Genomic DNA, 24687 nt, shown 5'->3' on the forward strand with positions numbered 1-24687 from the left:
CTGAGACCAAAATTGTCCGTTTTTTCGCTATACAGTAAATAAAATAAAATTTAAGAAGTTTAACTTTTTCTTCAAAAATCGTTCAGCAAAGGTTTAGGTTAGTTATAAATATTTTGAAACCTCAATAATTGTAATTATTTTTTAAGGTTACACAATTTTTATTGAAAAGAAATTTACGATAAAAATTGGAAAAAGTGAAAAATATCAGGAAAAATAATTTTTTATTTCAATTTTATTTCTTGATGTTTTTCCAACTGTTAAAAATGATTTTTAAGGAAAAATAAAAAAATCATTTAATGAAGGGATAAGCAACATTTTGGATAAAAATGCAATATGTACTAAATCATTTGATCAATTTTGAAAAGAGTGGTTTAAGATAAAAATTCATGCCGAAACTAAACAAAATGAACACAATTATTGTTTTATATGTCAGGCATGTTCAGTTTGATGAAATTTGCAAACCTGTTCTAAGAAAAACATTCTGAAAGACTTCAAAACGGTTTTTAATGATCATTTTTAAGAAACAATATTTGTTACTCACTCAATTTTCGATTTAGTCAGACCAATTTGACGTATGAGTGATTTAAAAAAAACTGTTTTCCAGCCCTGAATGAAAACGAGAAAAAAAATCTAATAAATCTTTTTCAATACTAAACTTTAATCCACAATAGCGACAATTTTGCGAATTTTATAACTGCAACTAAATTTTATTTAGCTCAGAAGGAGCGATTTCTATAGGAGCAGCGATTTGTTGGTCTAAATAACTAATGCAGTGTTCACTTTTTTCCCAATTGATTCATTATACATTCACAAATAACTTACCTTCGAAAATTTTTGCCAAAGTGCTCGAATTCAACACAAAAAACTTAATTACAAAATAGGACCCGCTTAGCTCACTTTGCTAAGGACAACAGAAAAAATGGCATCCGACAAAAACGATATTTATTTTTATTTTTTCCTGACCTCAAAAAGCAGAATAAATTTATTTCTAGTATGGCAAGTGAAAGATACCTAGCGGGGGTATCCGAAAATGCGAAACATAAAAATTTTCGTTGTTGAATTTCGGAGAAAATAAAGATTAAAGTTGAAAGTGCGCGGCCATTGGTACTGCGCGGCCATTGGTGCGTTCACGGTATATGCAGACAGTTGGCGGTGAAATGCCTTACAAAAATTTGATAAATATTTTACTGAAAGTAAATCCAAAAAAATCGTGCTAATGTTTGTATGTTTTTTCGTTTCTTTTCGTTCGTCTTCGTGTACGAAATGGCTTTGAGATATTACCACCCACTGCGCCCGTCTGCCAAGCAAGAATTTGTGTTGACTTTTCAAAATTCAGAAACTACTTCCCTGTTTTATTTATCACATTTTTATTATGCACATAGTTTCTCAAAAAATGCAGATTGATAAAAAGTTCGAAAAACAGCTATTTTTAAATAGACGTCAAAAATTCTCTGTTTCGTGACTTATATATCTAAAGATGTCAAAATATTACAAATTACGTCTTTTTACCATTCCCATGGACTATTGTAAATTATAGATACCTTACTTTTTTAACGATTATATACTTTTAAATTACCTACTTTTGAATTTCATTTCTTTTGTAATACATGTTATGACATTTAAGAGAAGTTTTTAATCCATTCGATGCTTTTCAAAGAAAAAAAAATAGTTCGTTTACTTATAGTGCGAATTTTAAACGCCTTTGGGTAGGCAAGGAATTTTAATAAACTTGGTTTTCCAATTCAGACGCAAAGCAGTAATATAAATTCAGGCATTTAGTTTAGTAGAATTGGGCACTCAAGGAAAAAATTGATAAAAATCGACAATTATGGTAATAAAGTAAAACTTGGAAAAAGGAACGAAAGTAACTCACCGAAGCAAATTTTTACTGCAAAATTATAGCAAACTTTGCTATCACGCCTTGATAATTTAATTTACTGTCATTTTGCTTGATATAAAGCTAAAATGAAAGCAAAACATTCGTACTTGGTTAGCAACGTGATGCCAATTTGGCAAAAATTGAGACCTTAATAACACCTCATTTTTTCGAAAGATTTGAAACCATAATGATGTCAAATTTTGCTATCATTGAAAAATATGTGATGCCTTATATTGGCATTATTATGCTTTCCAAGCTCTCGAAAAACGAGGTGTAGTTGGGGTCTCAATTTTAGCAAAATAAGGTATCACTTTGCTAACCAAGTATGAAAATTTTTGCTCTCATTTTTGCTGTGTACCACCTTATGTCAAGCATAATGAGAGCAAATTTGGCTCTCAGGGCGTGATAGCAAAATTTGCTAGAATTTTGCCATAAAAGTCTGCTCGGGATTGAATTTTTATGCAATGACAAGTTTTGGTACATAATCGATGGTTGATCGTATTCATATAGGTATGTTGAAACCGGAAAAAAAAAATTAAAATGTCGATAGAAAAACCGGGAAAAAAACCGGGAATTAGAAAATGGCAATCCGCTGGCCACCCAGAATAAGGTGTTTCAATACAAAATGTTGAGTGACTTGAGTGACTTGAGTCAAATCAAAATTAAAAATTAGCTTCTATTCGTGAACGTCAAATTGTACCATTAAATGAAATGTCTCAAGCCTAGAGTAATTTAAAAGTAAATTCCGCCGGAGGCGAGCCAAATTTTTGACTAGCTTATTAGCACTTATTTTCAAACAACTTTTAAGATCAAGTAACCTCCCTTTACTAAGGTGAAAATTTTATCCGGAAAAATCTCCATGGGGGGTTAAGCCCCTAAACCCCCCTTCCCCCCCACCCCATAAACAATGATTCAAAGATAACAAAGAGATTTTATGATTAAGTAAGAGTATTTTTTGATATATTGGATATTTTTTTTGTTCTATTTCTACATTAAATATCATATTAACACCTTCATTTCAAGTTTTTCGATCAAATGAATAGTTTTTAAAATACAAACTGCCTGAATTCGAAATGATCATAGCCATAGGTAATAGTCCAGTACCAAAACAGGAACAGTAGATTGAAAGTAGACTATTCTGTTAAGAAAATTTCCAAAATAATATTTGTTACAGTGGAGTCTTATTTAGCTGAACAAGGCAATCATATCGCTCCATTTTGACTTTTGCTCTTCTATAATATGCTTCGCAAATGATCAGCATATGACTCCCTATAAAATTTGGCTTGAACAGTTGTTAACATGATGATAACTTATGCACTATGATTTCTCGTAATGCCCCCACTAAGCGGCATGTCTACCGGGGCGAACCGAACATTTCCCAAATTGAAAACTAACATAATTATGGATTTTTCATTAAGTGCATACTTTCCGTCAGTTTGATTCATCAGCAAGTAAAACCACCCTTTAATAAAAAAAAATAGCTCTTATAAATGAATTCAGATTTTTACCTTCTATTCGACTTATTTTTAGATGGTTTCTACATGTTAGAAGTTCTAAAAGTTTCAATCGGATGCTCATTTAAAATTTGGCACGAACCAAAATGATTTGAAACAGATTAACAGAAACTCTAGTTAAAAATGTCAACACAGTTGTTATTCCTGAACCACCAAAATCATGGAACGAAAATTTTGTTCTTCTAATGTTATTACTTAATACAGCCAATTTTTTTAATAAGCAAATGATCATATAAAAGATTTTTTTTTTTACTATAATAAAATGCTTGCTAAAAATATAACAACTTGATATAAGAAATTCCAAACAATTGAACACGGGAAAACTTTACTACGCTTTTTTTAACGATATTGTTCAAAATTTTTGTGATTGAAATGATTATAGACTTCACGGACATCGATAGGTCAACGCTTCTTTCAGCCGTTTTGGCCCTTTTTGTATTGAACGAACCGCTATGAAGATGTAATTTCGATTATATCGGTTGATTTCGATCCTCCCAGGGAGCAAGAGAGGAAGTGCAAAACTTTGCAGACATCAAGGTCTTAATGCGCGGTAGCGAAACCCCATCTTGAATCCTATAGGTACAGCCATTTGAACAAATTAGTGAGAAAAGTTCAGCTGTCTAGACGATTTTACCTCAAAACTTTTTTAAAACAGAAGTTTCTCTAGGTTGAATCTTTTATGGTTCTAAGAATAACTGTCTTTAATTAATTTTGTGAACCACGTTATGAAATGTGTTCAACTATATAGAAAAATAAAGAAAAACTTAAAATAAATAGCCCCTCACCATTTTTGGAGACTTTTTGCCCCTTCAATTTTCCAGCGGAGCACACACAAAATAATCATTCAAAAGTCTCAATAATATCGAACATCCGCTGACTGTTGTCCGCTTCCGATGGCATTTCACTTTTCCCGCCGAAGCATTGCTCCTCCTTTTCACCTCAGAAAAAGGTGAAGCTGTGAGACACAACAAGTCTTGACAACAATGTCAATTTGTGAACCAATTACCAAACAACTTCCAGAACAAATTTCATCAATCACCTGGGTACGAAAGCGAAGGTAATGGATTTGTCGTTTATTTATTTTCAAGTATCTGTCTGCACCAATCACGATTGTAAATTTTAGATGCTCGTTTCATTTTTTTTCTTGTTGTATCTCTCTCATTTTTCATGATTTTTTTTTTCGTTTTGTGAGGGCGACGTGCCGAGGAGTTTTTCGTTTGACCGAAATGGGGAAAAAATGTCATTGTCATTCGAAACGAATTGTCCAAGGTTCGTTAAATTTCATCATCGGAGTGTTTTTTTTCTCTTTTAATGCTGCTGCTAGCACTGATTGAGATTGGCGCCGAAAGGTTGCACGTGGTTTTATTTCGACTGCTTGCCAGACCGTGAAGATTGGCGCATGGATGGAAGAATATTAGCGAGCCAACAAAGTGCTGTCCTCGAGTATTGATGTTTTTGTTTTGCTGGAAGAAGTCGCAAGTGTTTGAGACATATTTTAATTATGAATGATGGCTGTGATGTTTTTGAAACGTCAATTTTGATAAATGTTTGAACAATAATTTGTTCGAGAGATCGACAGCTGATGGGTTTTGAAGCTCAAAGATGAACGGAGAAATGATTGACCAAAATAAGGTTTTTTAAGATGGTTTATCAACAACAAATCTAATGCTAATGCTATGCTAATGCTATGCTAATGCTATGCTAATGCTATGCTAATGCTATGCTAATGCTATGCTAATGCTATGCTAATGCTATGCTAATGCTATGCTAATGCTATGCTAATGCTATGCTAATGCTATGCTAATGCTATGCTAATGCTATGCTAATGCTATGCTAATGCTATGCTAATGCTATGCTAATGCTATGCTAATGCTATGCTAATGCTATGCTAATGCTATGCTAATGCTATGCTAATGCTATGCTAATGCTATGCTAATGCTATGCTAATGCTATGCTAATGCTATGCTAATGCTATGCTAATGCTATGCTAATGCTATGCTAATGCTATGCTAATGCTATGCTAATGCTATGCTAATGCTATGCTAATGCTATGCTAATGCTATGCTAATGCTATGCTAATGCTATGCTAATGCTATGCTAATGCTATGCTAATGCTATGCTAATGCTATGCTAATGCTATGCTAATGCTATGCTAATGCTATGCTAATGCTATGCTAATGCTATGCTAATGCTATGCTAATGCTATGCTAATGCTATGCTAATGCTATGCTAATGCTATGCTAATGCTATGCTAATGCTATGCTAATGCTAAAATGCTAAAATAACAAAAATGACAAAAATGACAAAAATGACAAAAATGACAAAAATGACAAAAATGACAAAAATGACAAAAATGACAAAAATGACAAAAATGACAAAAATGACAAAAATGACAAAAATGACAAAAATGACAAAAATGACAAAAATGACAAAAATGACAAAAATGACAAAAATGACAAAAATGACAAAAATGACAAAAATGACAAAAATGACAAAAATGACAAAAATGACAAAAATGACACAAATGACAAAAATGACAAAAATAACAAAAATGACAAAAATGACAAAAATGACAAAAATGACAAAAATGACAAAAATGACAAAAATGACAAAAATGACAAAAATGACAAAAATGACAAAAATGACAAAAATGACAAAAATGACAAAAATGACAAAAATGACAAAAATGACAAAAATGACAAAAATGACAAAAATGACAAAAATGACAAAAATGACAAAAATTACAAAAATTACAAAAATGACAAAAATGACAAAAATGACAAAAATGACAAAAATGACAAAAATGACAAAAATGACAAAAATGACAAAAATGACAAAAATGACAAAAATGACAAAAATGACAAAAATGACAAAAATGACAAAAATGACAAAAATGACATGACAAAAATGACAAAAATGACAAAAATGACAAAAATGACAAAAATGACAAAAATGACAAAAATGACATAAATGACAAAAATGACAAAAATGACAAAAATGACAAAAATGACAAAAATGACAAAAATGACAAAAATGACAAAAATGACAAAAATGACAAAAATGACAAAAATGACAAAAATGACAAAAATGACAAAAATGACAAAAATGACAAAAATGACAAAAATGACAAAAATGACAAAAATGACAAAAATGACAAAAATGACAAAAATGACAAAAATGACAAAAATGACAAAAATGACAAAAATGACAAAAATGACAAAAATGACAAAAATGACAAAAATGACAAAAATTACAAAAATTACAAAAATGACAAAAATGACAAAAATGACAAAAATGACAAAAATGACAAAAATGACAAAAATGACAAAAATGACAAAAATGACAAAAATGACAAAAATGACAAAAATGACAAAAATGACAAAAATGACAAAAATGACAAAAATGACAAAAATGACAAAAATGACAAAAATGACAAAAATGACAAAAATGACAAAAATGACAAAAATGACAAAAATGACATAAATGACAAAAATGACAAAAATGACAAAAATGACAAAAATGACAAAAATGACAAAACTGACAAAAATGACAAAAATGACAAAAATGACAAAAATGACAAAAATGACAAAAATGACAAAAATGACAAAAATGACAAAAATGACAAAAATGACAAAAATGACAAAAATGACAAAAATGACAAAAATGACAAAAATGACAAAAATGACAAAAATGACAAAAATGACAAAAATGACAAAAATGACAAAAATGACAAAAATGACAAAAATGACAAAAATGACAAAAATGACAAAAATGACAAAAATGACAAAAATGACAAAAATGACAAAAATGACAAAAATGACAAAAATGACAAAAATGACAAAAATGACAAAAATGACAAAAATGACAAAAATGACAAAAATGACAAAAATGACAAAAATGACAAAAATGACAAAAATGACAAAAATGACAAAAATGACAAAAATGACAAAAATGACAAAAATGACAAAAATGACAAAAATGACAAAAATGACAAAAATGACAAAAATGACAAAAATGACAAAAATGACAAAAATGACAAAAATGACAAAAATGACAAAAATGACAAAAATGACAAAAATGACAAAAATGACAAAAATGACAAAAATGACAAAAATGACAAAAATGACAAAAATGACAAAAATGACAAAAATGACAAAAATGACAAAAATGACAAAAATGACAAAAATGACAAAAATGACAAAAATGACAAAAATGACAAAAATGACAAAAATGACAAAAATGACAAAAATGACAAAAATGACAAAAATGACAAAAATGACAAAAATGACAAAAATGACAAAAATGACAAAAATGACAAAAATGACAAAAATGACAAAAATGACAAAAATGACAAAAATGACAAAAATGACAAAAATGACAAAAATGACAAAAATGACAAAAATGACAAAAATTACAAAATGAAAAAAATGTGAAAATATTGACAAAATTCTTAAGATTTTTTATTCTTGTGTTGGAAATTTTTGGTCAATGGAAAATTCTCTGGAGATTTGAGAAATACATTCTAGTTATTCTTCTAGATTCAGTTGAACTATACTTGACAGGAGTATAAAATATCAACCTCAATCTTATTCCCAACCTTGAATGCAAGCTCCCAATCCTACCACAAGCCGTTTGAGGCATTCACTTGAATTAATCAATGACCAGTATGAAAACCACGGGAATCTCAAGGCACCGATCTCAAGATGCAGAAATGCAAATCCTACACCGACGAGAATGTGATGAAATTGCAATTTCCTCATCAATTTACTGAATGTATGGTGTTGTAGAAGCTGCCAAACAAATTGCAACCGTTCTCCTTTCAGGAACCATTTAGCTAATTGAATGTGATTTTGTGGCTCATTTGACCCCTAATGATAGGCAACCGGCGCATATCCGAACAGAAATTCATCACAAAGTGATGCTGAGTGAGCCACAGCTGAGGCTTTCGAGTTCAACGGGGTTCGACAAATGCTTTGTCACTTTGTGGTTCCGTTTTGGGTTTTGATTTACACTTTGATGTTGCTGTTTTGTGGGGATTGGGCACGCTTCCAGGTTCGGATGTCAACATTCCACCCTTTTCGACGCCCTTCCGTTTCGTTGGTAATCCATTGAAGGCCCTTCCGGAGGAAAGGGTTAATGTGTCTAATCAGCCAAATTACTACACCGATCATGGAAGCTACAGGGTGGTTCTTTAACCGGAATCACCAAAATCAGCCAAGTTAACGATTCTCGTATAAATAGTTGACTATGACGCATTCAGGCCAGGACGTCCGACCAGCTTTCATTAACCATGCAACAGATTCTTTGTTTGATGGTTGACTGATAAGGGTTTGATAATGCTGATGCTCCTCTATCGTGATAAGGGATCGTTGATGGATTGGTCGGTCCCTTTTGGAATACATTTGAATGATTGTATGGTTGTGTTTGCCATCGATTCGGGTGATATAGACAGTGTAATCAAATGGATCGGGGAAAACCAATAAAAATAATATCATTTCACAAAGAGGTTTGGGAATGGAATCCTACTGGAATTCAAATATTGTTCCTTCTTTTTTATTTTCTCTTGGTAAGCAATATAATAACCTCAAAATAATCATTTTAAAAAATGTCTTGAAGTGTTTTTTTTATACTTGTAAAAATAATCATTTAAAAATCCTTAATTTTAAGGTCTTGTGAAAATTAGAAGCAGATCCATAGCACAAGCCAGTTAGTATTGTTCTAAGATGAAATCTATTTTTGATGATCAAATAATAACTTTTTTTAGCGTTTTGACAATTTTGCTCTCGATTATATAACTATACGTAAGTATAAGTATAAGCTTGTTGATACTTACGGTTTCCTTCAGCAGCAGCACAGCGGCACAGCAGCAAACTTCTGCTGCCACGAGCGAAACCAAAACAGTTTGTTTTGGTTCCGCATGCTTTGAGTCAATTCGCAATTGAAACAATAGCGGTGATGATTGATGATGACAGCTGATGATGGTAAACACGGTATAAATGTTTACATCATCACACGGTTAAGCGAGACAACACAAATTGGGTTCGTGGTAACTCACCAGTGTTGCCAGATATTCTGAGTGGTTAGCTCAGAATATCACACGAAAATGAGAAAACTAATAAGTGAGGATATCACTTCAGTGAATATTGTAATTAGCTATCGCTTATGTTATAAGTAGTTCTTTAAGGACTTGACGAACAAAATGAATAAAGATTAACTCTATTCCACCACTGAAACCTGCGTTTGCAACAGGTTATGGGCCCAGATACATCTGGATACGGAAATTACGAGTTAGTTCGAGAGGGGTACTCTCAAGTAATAAACTTGCGGTTAGCAAGTGGAGCAGCCAGCAGCCAGAGGACCACCATGAAGAGGGCCACCAGCCAGAAGGACCAGCCTGCGCCGAGACGACCCAGCCCAGAGGGACCAGCCGGAGAACTACCAGGCAGCGAGATGTCCCTAGCCAGCCAGGATGTGCCTCCAGCGGTCGAGCCCGGGAAGGTTCGCGGATCGAGAGGGTTACTCTCGATGCCGTCACGAGCCACGCTGCGGTTAGCATGCGTGAGCTCACGTCCGACGGCCGGGAGGAGTCTCTGGATCCGCAACCGGGCAGCGCGAAGGTCCGAAGGTCCACCACCGGGAACACCCTGGAGGAGTTGGCTGGAGCTGCTAGCCGAGAGGGTTACTCTCATGCTCTGGTTGTGCATTGCTGTTAGCATGCTCGAGCACAGCTGGAAGCAGTTCATAGATCGATGGCAGAGGTGGTTTGGGCTACGGTTAGTCGCCAGTAACTTAAACCGCCTCATGCTGTCAAACCTAGCCAATGCTCGAAGTAATCGAGAAAAGGTGTTGATGGCTAAAAGAGGCTGTTTTTCTGGGGTTACCAGAAAACAGTCTGCCAAAAATATTCACCACTCGCAAGCTGAGGCTATCAGCTACCAGAAACAACGCAAGGTTCGATTCGTTGTCGATTCTGGTGCCACGCAACACATGGTTCGAGATGAGAGCCTGCTGGTTGATGTGAGAACTCTGGCAGAGCCATACATCATCACCACAGCAAAGACTGGCGAGTGCTTGAAAGCCAAGCGGACTGGAACAATGCATCTGAGCAATGTAGTTGGGAAGTCTATTGTTCCAATTATACTGTTCAATGTACTTTTGATACCAGAGCTAGACGAAAATCTACTTTCGGTCAGCAAGTGTACCGAGAACGGGAAAAGGGTTATTTTTCTCGGGAAACAAGTACAATTTGAGTTTTCAGGGGAGGTTTTCGCCCAAGGAAAACTCCTGAACAACTTGTACTGCGTGGATTTATTGTGGAGCCCTAAAATCAGGCGGAAAGCCTTACTTGGAAGCCAACCGAAGTACAAACAATGGCATATGCGACTCGGACATCTTGGCTTTGGAGCGATACAGAAGATGGTCCGCGATAATATGGTTGAGGGTATCAGCCATATTCCAGCAAAAATGGAAAACCAAGCTGTGTGCGAGAGCTGTCTAGCAGGGAAACAAGCGGCCAACAAATTCTGCAACGTTGAGCTTCCTCGGTCGGGTAGACCACTTGAGCTCGTGCATTCCGATGTGTGTGGGTACATGGAAGTGTCGACGTTCGATGGATTTCGGTATTTCGTCACCTTCATCGACGATTATACCCACTTCATGGTCGTCTATCTAATGAAGCACAAGAGTGAGGTGTTCGAGCGCTTCAAGCAGTACGAAGCTATGGCAACTGCACACTTCGGTCAGAAGTTGTGCAAGCTGCGTTGCGACAATGGGCGTGAATACATCACCAACGAATTTCAAAGACATTGTTCAGAGAAAGGAGTTCAAATGGTATTCACGGTCCCGTATACTCCGCAGCAGAATGGCGTCAGCGAGCGAGCCAACCGAACGTTGATGGAGAAGACAAGGGCGATGATACATGGCAGCAGGCTACCGAAAAGTATGTGGGGCGAAGCCGTTTTGTGCGCTGCGTATCTCACAAATCGATCACCGACTAGAGGTCTTGTGGACAACAAGACACCTTTTGAGATGTGGTTCGGTCGGCGGCCGAGACTGAGCAATCTTCTTATTTTCGGGTGCCCAGCCTATGCGCAGATCCCGAAAGAAAAGCGGCAGAAGCTTGATTCCAAGTCCAAGCGACTCGTTTTCGTGGGCTACGCGAATAACGGATATCGGCTTTGGAATAGTTCGAGCCGATCCATCGAGATTCACCGGAACGTGGTCTTCGACGAAATTAGCGTTTTGGAGCCAGTGCGTGGCGGTGCTGCGCCAGAGGAAGGCATCGAGAAGCCTGTCAAAGAACCACCAGAGACCATCACATTTGAGCGGTTAGCTGATGTGTATGAGCCAGAACAACAGCCCACATCCGAGCAGCCCATCGAAGTGCGTGCACCTGAAAACACATTCGAGCGGTCAGCCGATGTGCCAACAACAGAAAACACATCTGAGCGGTTAGCCGATATGCCTGCTGATCCCGATCACACTGTGGTTAACAGTGTGGTTGTTGACGATCACGGCGAGAGCGACTACGAGAGCAGCGCGGAATTTCCGGACGATGACGATGATGACCAAGATTCCGTCACCCGTGAACCGGCCCTGAGACGAAGTCAGCGAACAAGAGGGACTACACAGCGTTACGTGGCTAACGTAGCTGCTGTTGTTGATGAGGAGCTACCTCAGAACATCACGGAGCTGAAGCGCCGGGAGGACTGGGATTCCTGGAAGGTCGCCATCGACGAGGAGATGACAGCCCTGAAGGAGAACAAGACTTGGGAAGCGGTTAGCTTGCCCCCGGGCCACAGGAAACCCATCCTGTCCAAGTGGGTGTTCACCGTGAAGGACGATGGTCGCTACAAGGCTCGATTGGTCGCGAAAGGGTGTTCCCAAAGACCAGGATTGGACTACTGGGAAACATACGCTCCGGTCGCCAAGATGGAGAGCGTTCGGACCGTCTTGGCGTTGGCGAACGAATACGACATGGTCGTTCATCAAATGGACGTCAAAACTGCATTCCTGAATGGAAATTTAGAAGAGGTTATCTTCATGCAGTTGCCAAACGATGACGTTGGAAAATCGAAGGTCGTTCGATTGCAGAAAAGCCTGTACGGCTTGAAGCAAGCGGGTCGTGCTTGGAACCAGCGATTCGACGACGAGATAAGAAAGCTTGGTTTCTATCCGTTGAAGAGTGACTGCTGCGTTTACCGATCCTGCAAGCGAGGACTCACCCTCATCCTGTACGTGGATGACATCCTGATTGCTGGAAAAGACGTTTCAGAGGTTAGCTGGATCAAGACCGAGCTTGGAAGGCTATTCCAGATGAAGGATCTCCTGGAAGTCAAGACTTTCTTGGGGAGCGTCAAGCGAGACTTTCCGAATAGCGTCATCGAGATTTCGCAATCAGGATACGTCGAGAAAGTTCTGCAACGATTCGGTATGGCCGATTGTAAACCCGTAAGCACACCGCTTGACACAAACGTTCGCTGGACGAAGCTGAACGATGGTGAGGTTATCACCGAACAACCATTCAAAGAATTGATCGGTTGTCTACAATATCTGGCGACATCTTCGAGACCAGATATCTGTGCTGCGGTTAGCGCACTGAGCAAGTACCAGGCCAGCCCGGCGGATAGGCACTGGCAAGGCCTGAAGCGTATTCTGCGGTACCTTCGAGGTACGACCGATACGGCGTTGGTATTCCGCAGAAACGCGAAATCGGAACCACTCATCGGATATGCTGATGCAGATTTTGCCAACGACTCCGATGATCGAAGATCTGTATCAGGTTACGCTTACATGATCTTCGGAAATCTAGTTTCGTGGTCAACGAAACGTCAGCAGACGGTCAGTCTGTCGTCGACCGAAGCTGAGATAGGAGCCCTTTGCCATGCGGTCAAGGAAGGTTTGTGGTTAACAAACTTCCTTGGTGAATTGGGTGTGGTTAGCACTCCTTTCACGTTAATGGAGGACAACATCCCTTGCATCCAGTATCTGGAAGAGGCGCGGACTCATCAGCGGATGAAGCATCTGGATGTGAAGTATGCTTTCATCAGAGACATCATAAGAAGCAGTCAGCTATCTTTGCGACACATCTCTACTGAGGATCAGCCAGCTGATGCGTTCAAGAAGGCGTTACCAAGGGCGAGGCACGCGAAGCTGTTGAGCATTCTCAATCAGCGAATTGAGGGGAGGTGTTGATACTTACGGTTTCCTTCAGCAGCAGCACAGCGGCACAGCAGCAAACTTCTGCTGCCACGAGCGAAACCAAAACAGTTTGTTTTGGTTCCGCATGCTTTGAGTCAATTCGCAATTGAAACAATAGCGGTGATGATTGATGATGACAGCTGATGATGGTAAACACGGTATAAATGTTTACATCATCACACGGTTAAGCGAGACAACACAAATTGGGTTCGTGGTAACTCACCAGTGTTGCCAGATATTCTGAGTGGTTAGCTCAGAATATCACACGAAAATGAGAAAACTAATAAGTGAGGATATCACTTCAGTGAATATTGTAATTAGCTATCGCTTATGTTATAAGTAGTTCTTTAAGGACTTGACGAACAAAATGAATAAAGATTAACTCTATTCCACCACTGAAACCTGCGTTTGCAACAAAGCTAAAGTACAAGCATGGAATGAGGAATGAAATCTCCCCCCTCCCCTCCCCTTCCCCATGAGGGTCCCAATAATTCCCAATATAATTTGAATGATTAAGTAAGATTATTCAACAGTTATATTCTTTATTGAAAACTTATGCCAAAACATCGAAAACTAATCCTAAGATCAGAATTCTGCTAAAGGTGTCTACAATTTTTGACTTATTGTTAGATATTCTGTTTGGAATAATTTTTTTTTTAAAAGATATTTTCACTTGCAACGGAGGTTTTGGATCCACATTTTAAAAATGAATATTGTATTCAGTTTGGAATTCTTGATTTTTAATTCGAATCATCATAAAAAAAAAACAAAAAAAAAATTGGAATACTGTTCTGCAGTCCTGGTTCAAATATTTTTTGGCATTTCGTTGAAAATTTTAATAATAATTCTCGAATCTCAAATGCATGTTCAATATTTGGGTTAAAGCTTTCCAAATATGAAAAATAAGAAAATTTAAAACCATCCTGACTTTTTATTCAACATTCAGATACGAAATTCATAAACTTAGTCCTTATGAAAAATATCCATAAATAGAGCTTCTCACTGCCGATCCAGCATAAGAAACTCGGTATCAAATTGAATATTTGAAATTAGTTTTTTTTATTTGGATTTACAAACGGATTAAAAAAAATTAACATTGAATCCAGATTCAAATCAAAATCATACGAATTTAAATAAAGATTCCTGATTAAGGGCCCTGAAAAAATTTCACAATTTAGCTCATATTTAAAAACTCTGACTTGCAACTTTGCTACAGAAATCGTTTTTTATTTGTTCATCCTAGAGATTGTATTGAAACTCGCTAACATAATGAAAATTCAAATTTTCAATCCAGATTCAAAATTTAGATTCAGAATTTTTAATTCCAAATTCATTTTTAGATTTCGATCGACTATTTCGTTAAGGAATTCAACTTGCAAGTAATCGTAGAATTATAATTTTAATTATAGAATAAACCAAATTCGAAATTTCAAATTTTGAATCACAGTCAGTTTTTTTTTAACAATTCAGCTGAAAACACAAAAAATATATTTGAGTTTATTTGCAATTTATTTTCCTGCTAAAACTAGTTTTGAATTTTCTAAAATTATTAACAAATTATTATCATGATATCAATTTTTAATGAGCATAACGCTGTTAAATAAACATTCACGTTCAAAAATCTGCCGAAAATGCCAAATTTCCTTGAAGGATTGAGTAACTTTTTGATATTGAATTTTTTTTTCAAAAGCCAAATTTCGAACTTCAATCTTCAATTTGGATTGACTTGCAAGAAAAAAATTTTTACCGTAAATTATGATCTCATTATTTTTTTCAAAAATAGATTAACAATTTTCATCGATGGAAAAAATCATTAAATTTGTTTCAGAGTTTGGTAGATTTATCTATCTTGATTAAAGCAAAGCATAAGTTGTTTTCTTCCAAAGAAATTTAAGGCTTTCTTAAAAATAAACTTATTTTATGTCAAAAACAAATAACTCAAATCTTCCAGATTCTTGAACAAATTCAAAGATGTTATCCAACAATGAAAGTAAGCTCTTATTATGTAACTGCAAGCTTTACTGCAAGTTACTACTCAATATTTCAAAACATTCAATAAGAGAGAACTAAAATATGATTAATCAAATATGTAGTTCTGAAGGATTTGATTTTGTGTTTTTTTTTCAGTTCATGCACTGTTTGATCAAAAATATCAAAGAAATAAATCTGTGAGTATACTTCCCCTCCGACATGACACGGTTCTTCTTGAGGCTCTGAGAATATGTATGAGCAGGGCCGTAGGATGAACCGACTCATGGAGGGGGTTTTGGTGACTGATTTTTACCTTTGAATTTTTGCTTAGCTACGCACGAATAAAAAAAACCAATTATGTTTGTTTCTATAAGATTATTCATTTTTAAGTTCTCATTACAAGTTTTTGTATTATATCGTTACTTAAGAAAAGTGGTTCTTAGCCTTAAAGGTGAGCTTATTTTTTTATTAAACTTTTAAAAACATAAAAGGAATTTGCTTTCATCGATGGTTATTTTTTTTTGTTGAATTTTTTTTAAGAGTCTGGTATATCAAAGTTATTTGATTTGAGCATAAAACAAGTTCTTTTTAGGCTTGCCTTCAATTTATTAAAATAAACTTATTCATGCTCAAATAAAAAAAATGAGTTTGAAACATTTGCAAATTCCAAGATTCTAACCTTTGAAGAAAATTAATAGAATTTTCAAAAAAAACAGTAATGGGTAAATAATTTTTGGATAAAATTTGCTTGACGCAAACTTAAATTAAATTTATGATTTAAGATTAAAAATTAAGCTAAAAAAAATCAATATCAATAATGTTAAACAATACATCGAATAAAAAAAAATAGAATTTTGTGCAGTTACATGTTTTTAACAGAAAATATTTTCCATAAAGAATCAATTCCATAATGAAAATAATGAGGATGATTTTTTTTGAATATTATTTGGGATATTTTGCCTTTAAAAAAACAAAGAAAAATAACTCAAATTCTATATTTGTGATTTTTCGCTAAGTTGTGTGTACAAACAAATACTGATTGAGAAATTTAAAATTGGGAAAGTCACAAGCAAATTTTTAAGTTCTCTTGAATTCCACCAAAATTTTGAATTCCACCAAAATTTTTAATTCCTCCAAAATTTTATGAAGATTGAAAAACTTGTTCACAAGTTAAGTATTTTCTTGAATTTCAAACCTGAATTATTAACTTGAATTCAAAAACTGAATGAATCTGAATCTGATTTAATTTCAGATTGCCACTTAGAAACATTAAATATTTGAATTTTGTGTAAGAATAAAGCTTGAAAGCTTTGAATAGAAATTTAAAACAAAATTCTTCTTTTGTCATATGCGGAAAACTATTATCAAAATATTGAAACCATTAAAATCGAAATTATTGAAATATTGATTTTCGAAAAACATGATTCAAATTTGATATGAAATGCAAAACCAATTTTGAACCAGGATTTCAAAGCAGCTTTTCATTCCTAATTTCTTATGATATTTCGAACCGAAAGTCAATAATCCTAACCATGATACCAAAATATGTAGAAATTCAATTTTGGCACTGGGAATATGAAACAGAACCTTTAAAATAGTTGTAATTTAAAATTTAATATTCAGACCTGAATTTCTATGATGAGGTTGCCAGATTGCCCCGAGACTAATATAAATATGCCTGGATATCTTTATATATATATAAAGCAATTTCTGTGGGTTTGTTTGTTTGTTTGTTTGTCCTCTATAGACTTAGCCATCTTAAGAGCTAGAGAGCTGAAATTTGGAATGGATACTAATTAGGACCAGGAATGATGAAAAATTTTTCCAAATTTTTATGACCCGTTCTGAAGGGGGTCGTTCATACAAGACAAATATTGTTTTCGCGGTATTGACGTTATTTTTCGTCGGAGTGTGACAAAAATTTGCACATAGGGGTTTTGAGAGATGAGGGATTGATTCCAGGTATTAAATTTCGTGTCAGGGGTCGGCCAAAGGGGTCTTCCATATCAACTTTTTAATCTTTTTACGATATTGGCGTTATTATGCATGAGATTGAGGTGAGCACATGTTATTGATTTCACGTGTCAAATTTCGACAGGGAATTAGTAAAAAGGGTCGTCCATATTATTTTCGACTTTTTTTTTAAACACGAGAGTTTTGCAGGACGAGGAATCGATTCCTGATAACAAACTTTCTATTAGACGGCAGAAAAAGGGGTCGTCCACATTTACTGTTTAATGTTTTTGCAATGATTGTTTAATGCTGCTTGAGATCCAGACAAAAATTCATCCACGAGTGTTTTACAAAACGGACAATTGAATTATGAATTTAAATTTTGAATCAGACGACAGAAAAGGGGTCGTTCAAATAACCTTTAAAATTGTTTAGACTTAACTTCGTTGTTATGCGTTTTAAAAAGACAAAAATTCGTACACGGGTGTTCTTTTCAACGGTCAATCAATTCTTTTTTTTCTTAAATTTCCGTTTGTTAGACAAGCAAATACAAACAAATTGTGTTGTATATTATTTATTATTTATGCATCCAAAATTTTTGGAGCAAGGTTAAAAAAAATAATCATGAGAGGTTTTTTCAAGTTTTTTTGCTTGATTTTTGATGAGCAATTCCTAGGTTTTGATCAAAGTGCCCGGTATTGTCTGGATTTTGGTCGACAATTTTAAAATCAAATACCCGGATTTTGGAAAAAAATTTGATAACCTTTTTCTATGAACAAGTGAGAAAATTTTGAAAAACTGTAGTAGAATTTTGAACTTGGGATGGGTTTTTGAGGTTTTGGCATTAGTTTTTAGTCTAGACTGTTACTCTTGAATATCTTTGCTCTATTATCATAATTGGATTATGTATTTTATATTTTGAGTGTACAGTGGAATACCTCGCTTGCATATTTGGACCCTCATGGGTGGGGTTTAACCCCCAAACCCCCCCCCCCCCCCCCCCCCCGTTCCTACGGCCATGAGTATAAGTATAAGTATAAGTATAAGTATAAGTATAAGTATAAGTATAAGTATAAGTATAAGTATAAGTATAAGTATAAGTATAAGTATAAGTATAAGTATAAGTATAAGTATAAGTATAAGTATAAGTATAAGTATAAGTATAAGTATAAGTATAAGTATAAGTATAAGTATAAGTATAAGTATAAGTATAAGTATAAGTATAAGTATAAGTATAAGTATAAGTATAAGTATAAGTATAAGTATAAGTATAAGTATAAGTATAAGTATAAGTATAAGTATAAGTATAAGTATAAGTATAAGTATAAGTATAAGTATAAGTATAAGTATAAGTATAAGTATAAGTATAAGTATAAGTATAAGTATAAGTATAAGTATAAATATCAGTTTAAGTATAAGTATTTTTTTAAACTGTAGCATTTAACTTTTTAAGTTCGTCAATCTACCAAATCATCAAAATGCTGATTTTTTGAGTTATTTATGGTGTTTGTCTAAATTTTATTGGTCCTGATATAACGAGAACTAAAAGGTAATGTTGTTTCTAAAATTCACCAAAATCGAAAATAAACGGAGTCTGTAATTAGATGATACCGGATACCGGATTTATTGAAAATATTTGGTATTATTATTATTACAAACTAAGTTTTATATCCAAAAATGGGCGATCGAAAAAAAGAAGTTTGAACAATGTATTCTTGTTAAACTAAAGCTTTTAGAGTTATATTGAGAAAATGCATAAAAATAGTGATATTTCCGTGTTAATTCCATGTTATTTTTTGCAAAATCGGCAACCTTTGGCAGCTCTAACAATTACGAGTTGATAATAAAGATTTTAGTTATAAAACACCGTAGAAATCCTATTTGTCCACTTGTATTCAAGCGAGATAAATCTATTTTTCTTCACCAAATTGGACCTATATTTAGTATAGAAGTTTGATTTTTATTGCACTTACAGGGAAATTAATCTGAAAACTCATAGCTTTTTCTTATAGATCTCATTCTACTATAAAACATCTTCGAAGACATCTAAAATATGTTTGACCACTCCCAAGCCACCAAAAGTCCCATAAAACAGGTACAAAAAAGCTTACTCTGCCCCATCATTGATATGAAGTACGTTGTATGCAGCTCAAAATTTTATTTCTTATATCTACTTAAAGTTCCAAAACAAGTCTAAAATACCAGCTTCCAGTGCACACTGGTACAGAACATCAATCTAGCGGAACTTAATTAATAGCGCCCAGGGATGATAAGATAGGCTTTTGATGTCTTCGACAACTTTGCATAATTTTACAGGGTGCATACTTTGAAATAAAATATAGAGTCGAGGGGTCCACCAATAGCAAGATAAAAAGCTAAATTTTGTTAGGCATTTTAGAGCTTTGGTTTTTTCTACAAAGTTGTTTATCTTAACAAAATACATAACTTTGCTGAACAAGTCAAAGTTCTACAATTTCATTCTAAGAAGTAACAATGATATTAAAAAAAACATTGAAAAAACAGTTTTTTCAATCTGAAACGTTGTAGGTATGACAAAACAATTTTCAGCCTTCGAAACAAAGTTGAAAAAAGTTAAGATCTACAATTGCTTAGTACATTATGATGTGTTATGAAATGGCTGAAGCACTGGTAGAAAGCATTTAGTAAAATATATTAACGATTTTCAAAGAAAAGTTTATCGAATTGCGCAAATTTTCGCAAATATCACTTTATTTAGACATTTTACTAGTTTTTTAGTTTATTTGATGCAATTAACTTGCAGAATTTGAGAATAAGAAATAATAAGATGATTAACCCGGTTTTCCGTTGCAAATTTATCAATAGAATCTGAACATCAATATAAAAATGATATCTGTACCAACACGTGAAAGTGATTTAACTCCAAAAGTAAAGTAGCTTTCAGCTTTCAGTGGCAGGCCAATTTTTGCTCTATTTAACGAAAAAACACTTTTGAAATAATAAGTTTTCGTTGGATTACAAACTCAATTTTAGTAAAGGGTCTATGATCATTTTGATAAATTCAAAACGGAAAACCGGTCAAATCATCTAATTATTTCGTATTCTCAAATTATGCAAGTTCATTGCATCAAATAAACTAAGAAACTAAAAAAGTGTCTAAAAAAAGTGATATTTGTGAAAAAAAAAAACTAGATTTTGAATCTTAAAATTGCTTCGAGTTCCACCGAGTTCCACGCTAGTTTTAAATGATAATGATTCCTCTTAACATCAAAAATAAAATCCACATTGGCTGATGGTGCGAAAATTTGCGCAATTTGATAAACTTTTCTTTGAAAATCGTTAATATATTTTACTGAATGCTTTCTACAGCGCTTCAGCCATTTCAAAACACATCGTTAAGTACTAAACAATAATAGATCTTAACTTTTTTCAACTTTGTTTCGAAGACTAAAAATGGTTTTGCCTTACCTACAACCATCCAAATTTAAAAAACTGTTTTTTCAAGGTTTTATTTTTAATTTCATTGTAACTCCTTCGAATGAAATTGTAGAACTTTGACTTGTTCAACAAAGTTATGTATTTTATTAAGATGAACAACTTTGTAGAAAAAACCAAAGCTCTAAAATGCTTGACAAAAAAGTTAGCATTTTTATCTTGCTATTGGTGGACCCCTTGACTCTATATTTTATTTCAAAGTATGCGCCTTATAAAATTATGCAATATTGTCGAAGACATCAAAAGTCTATCTTTTCATCCCTGGGCGCTATAAATTTAGTCCCGCTAGATTGATGTTCTATACCAGTGTGCAGTGGCCTTTCAATTCAGCTTCCATAAAATCATAAAATGAGCAAACCATTATTTCTCTATCTTTATTTCAGTTCATCTGACCTTCTCTTGAATGTTTACTATGCTCAGTAGGTACATGGTGGCGCCATGATGATGAGCGCCGGATTCCAAACTCGAAAAATTGCAATTTTTTAAGATTTTTTTTAGATCTTCTCCGTTTTCTTCATATATCGCTTCAGAATGGTCACTCGAGCAATCTAATCACTTAAAGAAAAAAAAACTCGCCCGGCTTAGGGATCGAACCCCGACCTTCGAACACGCTACCTCAGGGCCACGCCTAGATGTTGTTCCAACTTAAACTAAAACTCGAAATGGTGATATGATTTTATAAGCACACCTGCAGGCGTACCTGCCCAACCAGGAAAAAAGCACTTCAATGCAATTTTTGTGACTTTGTTAATCCCGTTTTGAGTACGTTTGTGCTCTTTTTATTACTTAAGTCCCTTAAATTGTGCACATAGATCAATTTTGCAACTTTGTAGTTCATTAATGAGTGAATATAGTTCACTCATGGGCAGAGTTGCCAATATTTTTTTTAAAAAATCAGGGAACTGGTGTAATGAAAACCAGGCAAAATCTGGCGACGTTAAAGTAATGAAAATTTCGCTCAATGTGATGACCTTTTCTTTTTTGGTCATCGCTCCACATTTTCACTCTAATATGTGTTGTGAGCCTACTTGGTTGAATAATTCTCTGATTCAAAGCAATCGAAAGATTCCATTTTTTTAAATAAGAAATAACGGGAATCTTTCGATTGCTTTGATTCGGCTACATTTTCACTTTTTAACTTCAGCAATGGTACCTCATCCAGTACCTTCCCATTTTTCATCACATTCGCAAAAATCAGGGCAAAATCAGACATCTTTTGAAAAACCAGGAAATTTTAATGGCTTATCAGGTTGCCAGGCTGAGCCTGCAAAAATCAGGCAAATCATGGAAAATCAGGCACATTGGCATCTCTGCTCATGGAATTGGGCAGTTGTTTCTCTTTGTCTGCCAACATGCAACTTTCAGAACCTTCATTTAAGTAAATACGTGACTTTTGGTTGCTTGGGCCATGCAGTGTAAGGACAATTTTTTGACATAATTCTGTGAACTCATTTTTCTAAATTGAATATTTTTTTCGAACGATTATATGTATGAGAAATATAATAATTCTTCTTAAAAGTGTCCGTTATGAACATAATAGTGTTAAAATTGTGCTGTACGGATAACGCTTTGAAGAGCGAGCCTTCGGCCTGAGTGAGCCTTTCTTTCTCACATCTAATGTATGTAAATTTATTTTTTGGAATTTTTAATACTCTCACATTGTTCATTCTTTTTTTTCACAGCAGTACAGAAAAGAGAAAGTCAACAGTACTATGAGCTCATTTACTTTGTTTTCATTAACAGCTCAATCTTCCAAACCGGCTGCCGAGTGATAAGAAACTCAATTCGTAGGAATGTTTTTATTTAACTTCAGAGAATGAATGTTTGGACTATCAAAAATGTTTTTTTTTTTTTTTGATGAGCTAAATTATTTTTAACGTAAGCTTGATTCACTTTTTTTATTTCATTATGTCTGATGCACGGTCTGACTCATTTTGGATTTAGAAAGGCAATCCTTTCTTCAGCTATGGAAAGACATGATTTGTTTATTGTCCCATTAAGATTTACCAGATTAAGAGGATTACTCAAACGATCACTTCCGACCAACGCCGAGTTCAGAATTCAATGGACCATGTCAGCGCGTGCATAAACTCGTTCGTTGATTTATTGACTCTAGCATGAGTTGCGAGAGGGAATTAACTAATAAATATATTTGAATCATAACTTTAACTGGTCAATCCCAGTTTATATGCAACTGTTTTGTTGGACCAAAACTTGGATTGCGATTTTATTCATATTTTAACCATTTTGAAATTTTCTACCAAAATTCATCTCTTTATCCCGCCGTATGACTTGGCTGGCCGGTTAGTTCCAGTTGAGATTCCATCCGAAGAAAGTCGTTCCTTATTATTCAATGTGATAATGCATTCGGGTGTGCAACGTTCATTGATAGTTTTGGTGCTGGTTGCTGGAACTGCATGGGGTGCTGCAGTTCCCTGTGATTTGGGATCCGCGGGTCCAGAGGTAGCATCCAAGGAATGGCAACCTAGAACTCCGGAACAGACTCTATACGCCTACGTTCGTTGTCTGAACGACTCATCAGCCAGTATAGATATGAAGATTCGATGGGTCCGATGGCAACCGGATGCTTCGGCCGAAAGTCAGTGCTACGTCAAATGTGTCAGTGAAGAGCTACGGCTTTATGACTCTGAGCGACATCAGTTCAATCCGGAACGATTTATCAAACAAGCCGAGGCTTTCTCTTACGCTGATCAGGAAGAACTACAGAAGTTACGGGTGAATGCCGAATCGATGCTATCTGGAGCACTTCCGGATAGTTCCTGTGAAACTGTTTTCATGAAGTATGGTCCTTTCTACGTTACCCATATGAACACGATCTTGAGAATGTTCCATGGAGACTACAGAGATCTACCCAAAACCTACCAGACATTAGGTCCTCACGTAAAGCAGATTGGTCAAACTTTTATCAACTACTGTGTCAGTGAAAATGATGGAAGCACCAATATCTGGAGCGAAGATTCCGACCACAGTGGATGTCCTTCAACGGCTTTGGTGGATTGCATCTTCCGCGGATTCAGATGGATCACCGAGGAAGGTCGTGTCAATGTAAGTCAAAGTCAAAACATTCCATCTAAATGAGATGAACCTACCTCACTACCATAAAAAACCGATCATTGTAGGCCAACGAAATTGTTCGCGATTATCGGGCAGCCGGGTTTGATGATGAAAGTGATCTTTGTGGTTCGATCCAGTCCGGCACCGGGGAGCTGTATCGCTGTCTACGTGATAAGGACCACGAAAAACTGGCCAAGGTGATAAGAGAACGGGATCAACGGACGGCGTTCTACTTCGATGCTAGTTCCCAGGAAGAACCGTGGAAGTCCGCGGTTGAGTTTGCTACCAATTTGGTGTAGATTGTTTGAAGTACACAAGAACTGAATTAAAATACTAACTTGCAAACTGTGTGTCTTTAAATGGTTTCAGAACTTTCAATTGGCACTTATCTCAATCCATTGGGTTGGGGAATTAACTCGTAGCGTTTTTAGATTGTGTTCACAATGAAAAGTTCGCTTTATAGCAAAGCGGAAACATTCACTCAACAGATTATAATCTGCTCTACAAAACTATTCTCATTGGATTTAGAAAATGTGCAATTTTTAACAAGTTTTGAGGCACAGAAAATGAAAAAAATCAGAAGGCGAAAAACGCCGTTTTTGATAACTGCTCATTTGAATA

General features: G+C 35.0%; 1 protein-coding gene across 1 annotated transcript; it reads left to right on the forward strand.

Moving 5' to 3' along the window:
- The first annotated feature begins 23280 nt into the window (after positions 1-23280).
- On the forward strand, positions 23281-24426 carry LOC129754858 (37 kDa salivary gland allergen Aed a 2-like). Its single transcript, XM_055751096.1, has 2 exons — positions 23281-24057; positions 24132-24426. The coding sequence occupies exons 1-2, from the start codon at positions 23353-23355 to the stop codon at positions 24363-24365; spliced, it is 939 nt and encodes a 312-aa protein (XP_055607071.1). The 5' UTR covers positions 23281-23352; the 3' UTR covers positions 24366-24426.
- The last annotated feature ends 261 nt before the right edge of the window (positions 24427-24687 follow it).

The sequence above is a fragment of the Uranotaenia lowii genome, chromosome 3 (assembly GCF_029784155.1).
Source record: "Uranotaenia lowii strain MFRU-FL chromosome 3, ASM2978415v1, whole genome shotgun sequence".
Classification (NCBI taxonomy): domain Eukaryota; kingdom Metazoa; phylum Arthropoda; class Insecta; order Diptera; family Culicidae; genus Uranotaenia; species Uranotaenia lowii.

Excerpts from the sequence above, each read along its gene's own strand:
- LOC129754858 (XM_055751096.1), top strand. The coding sequence starts at position 23,353 with ATGCATTCGGGTGTGCAACGTTCATTGATAGTTTTGGTGCTGGTTGCT. Across the intron at positions 24,058-24,131 it reads CCGAGGAAGGTCGTGTCAAT|GCCAACGAAATTGTTCGCGA; the intron begins GTAAGTCAAAGT and ends CGATCATTGTAG.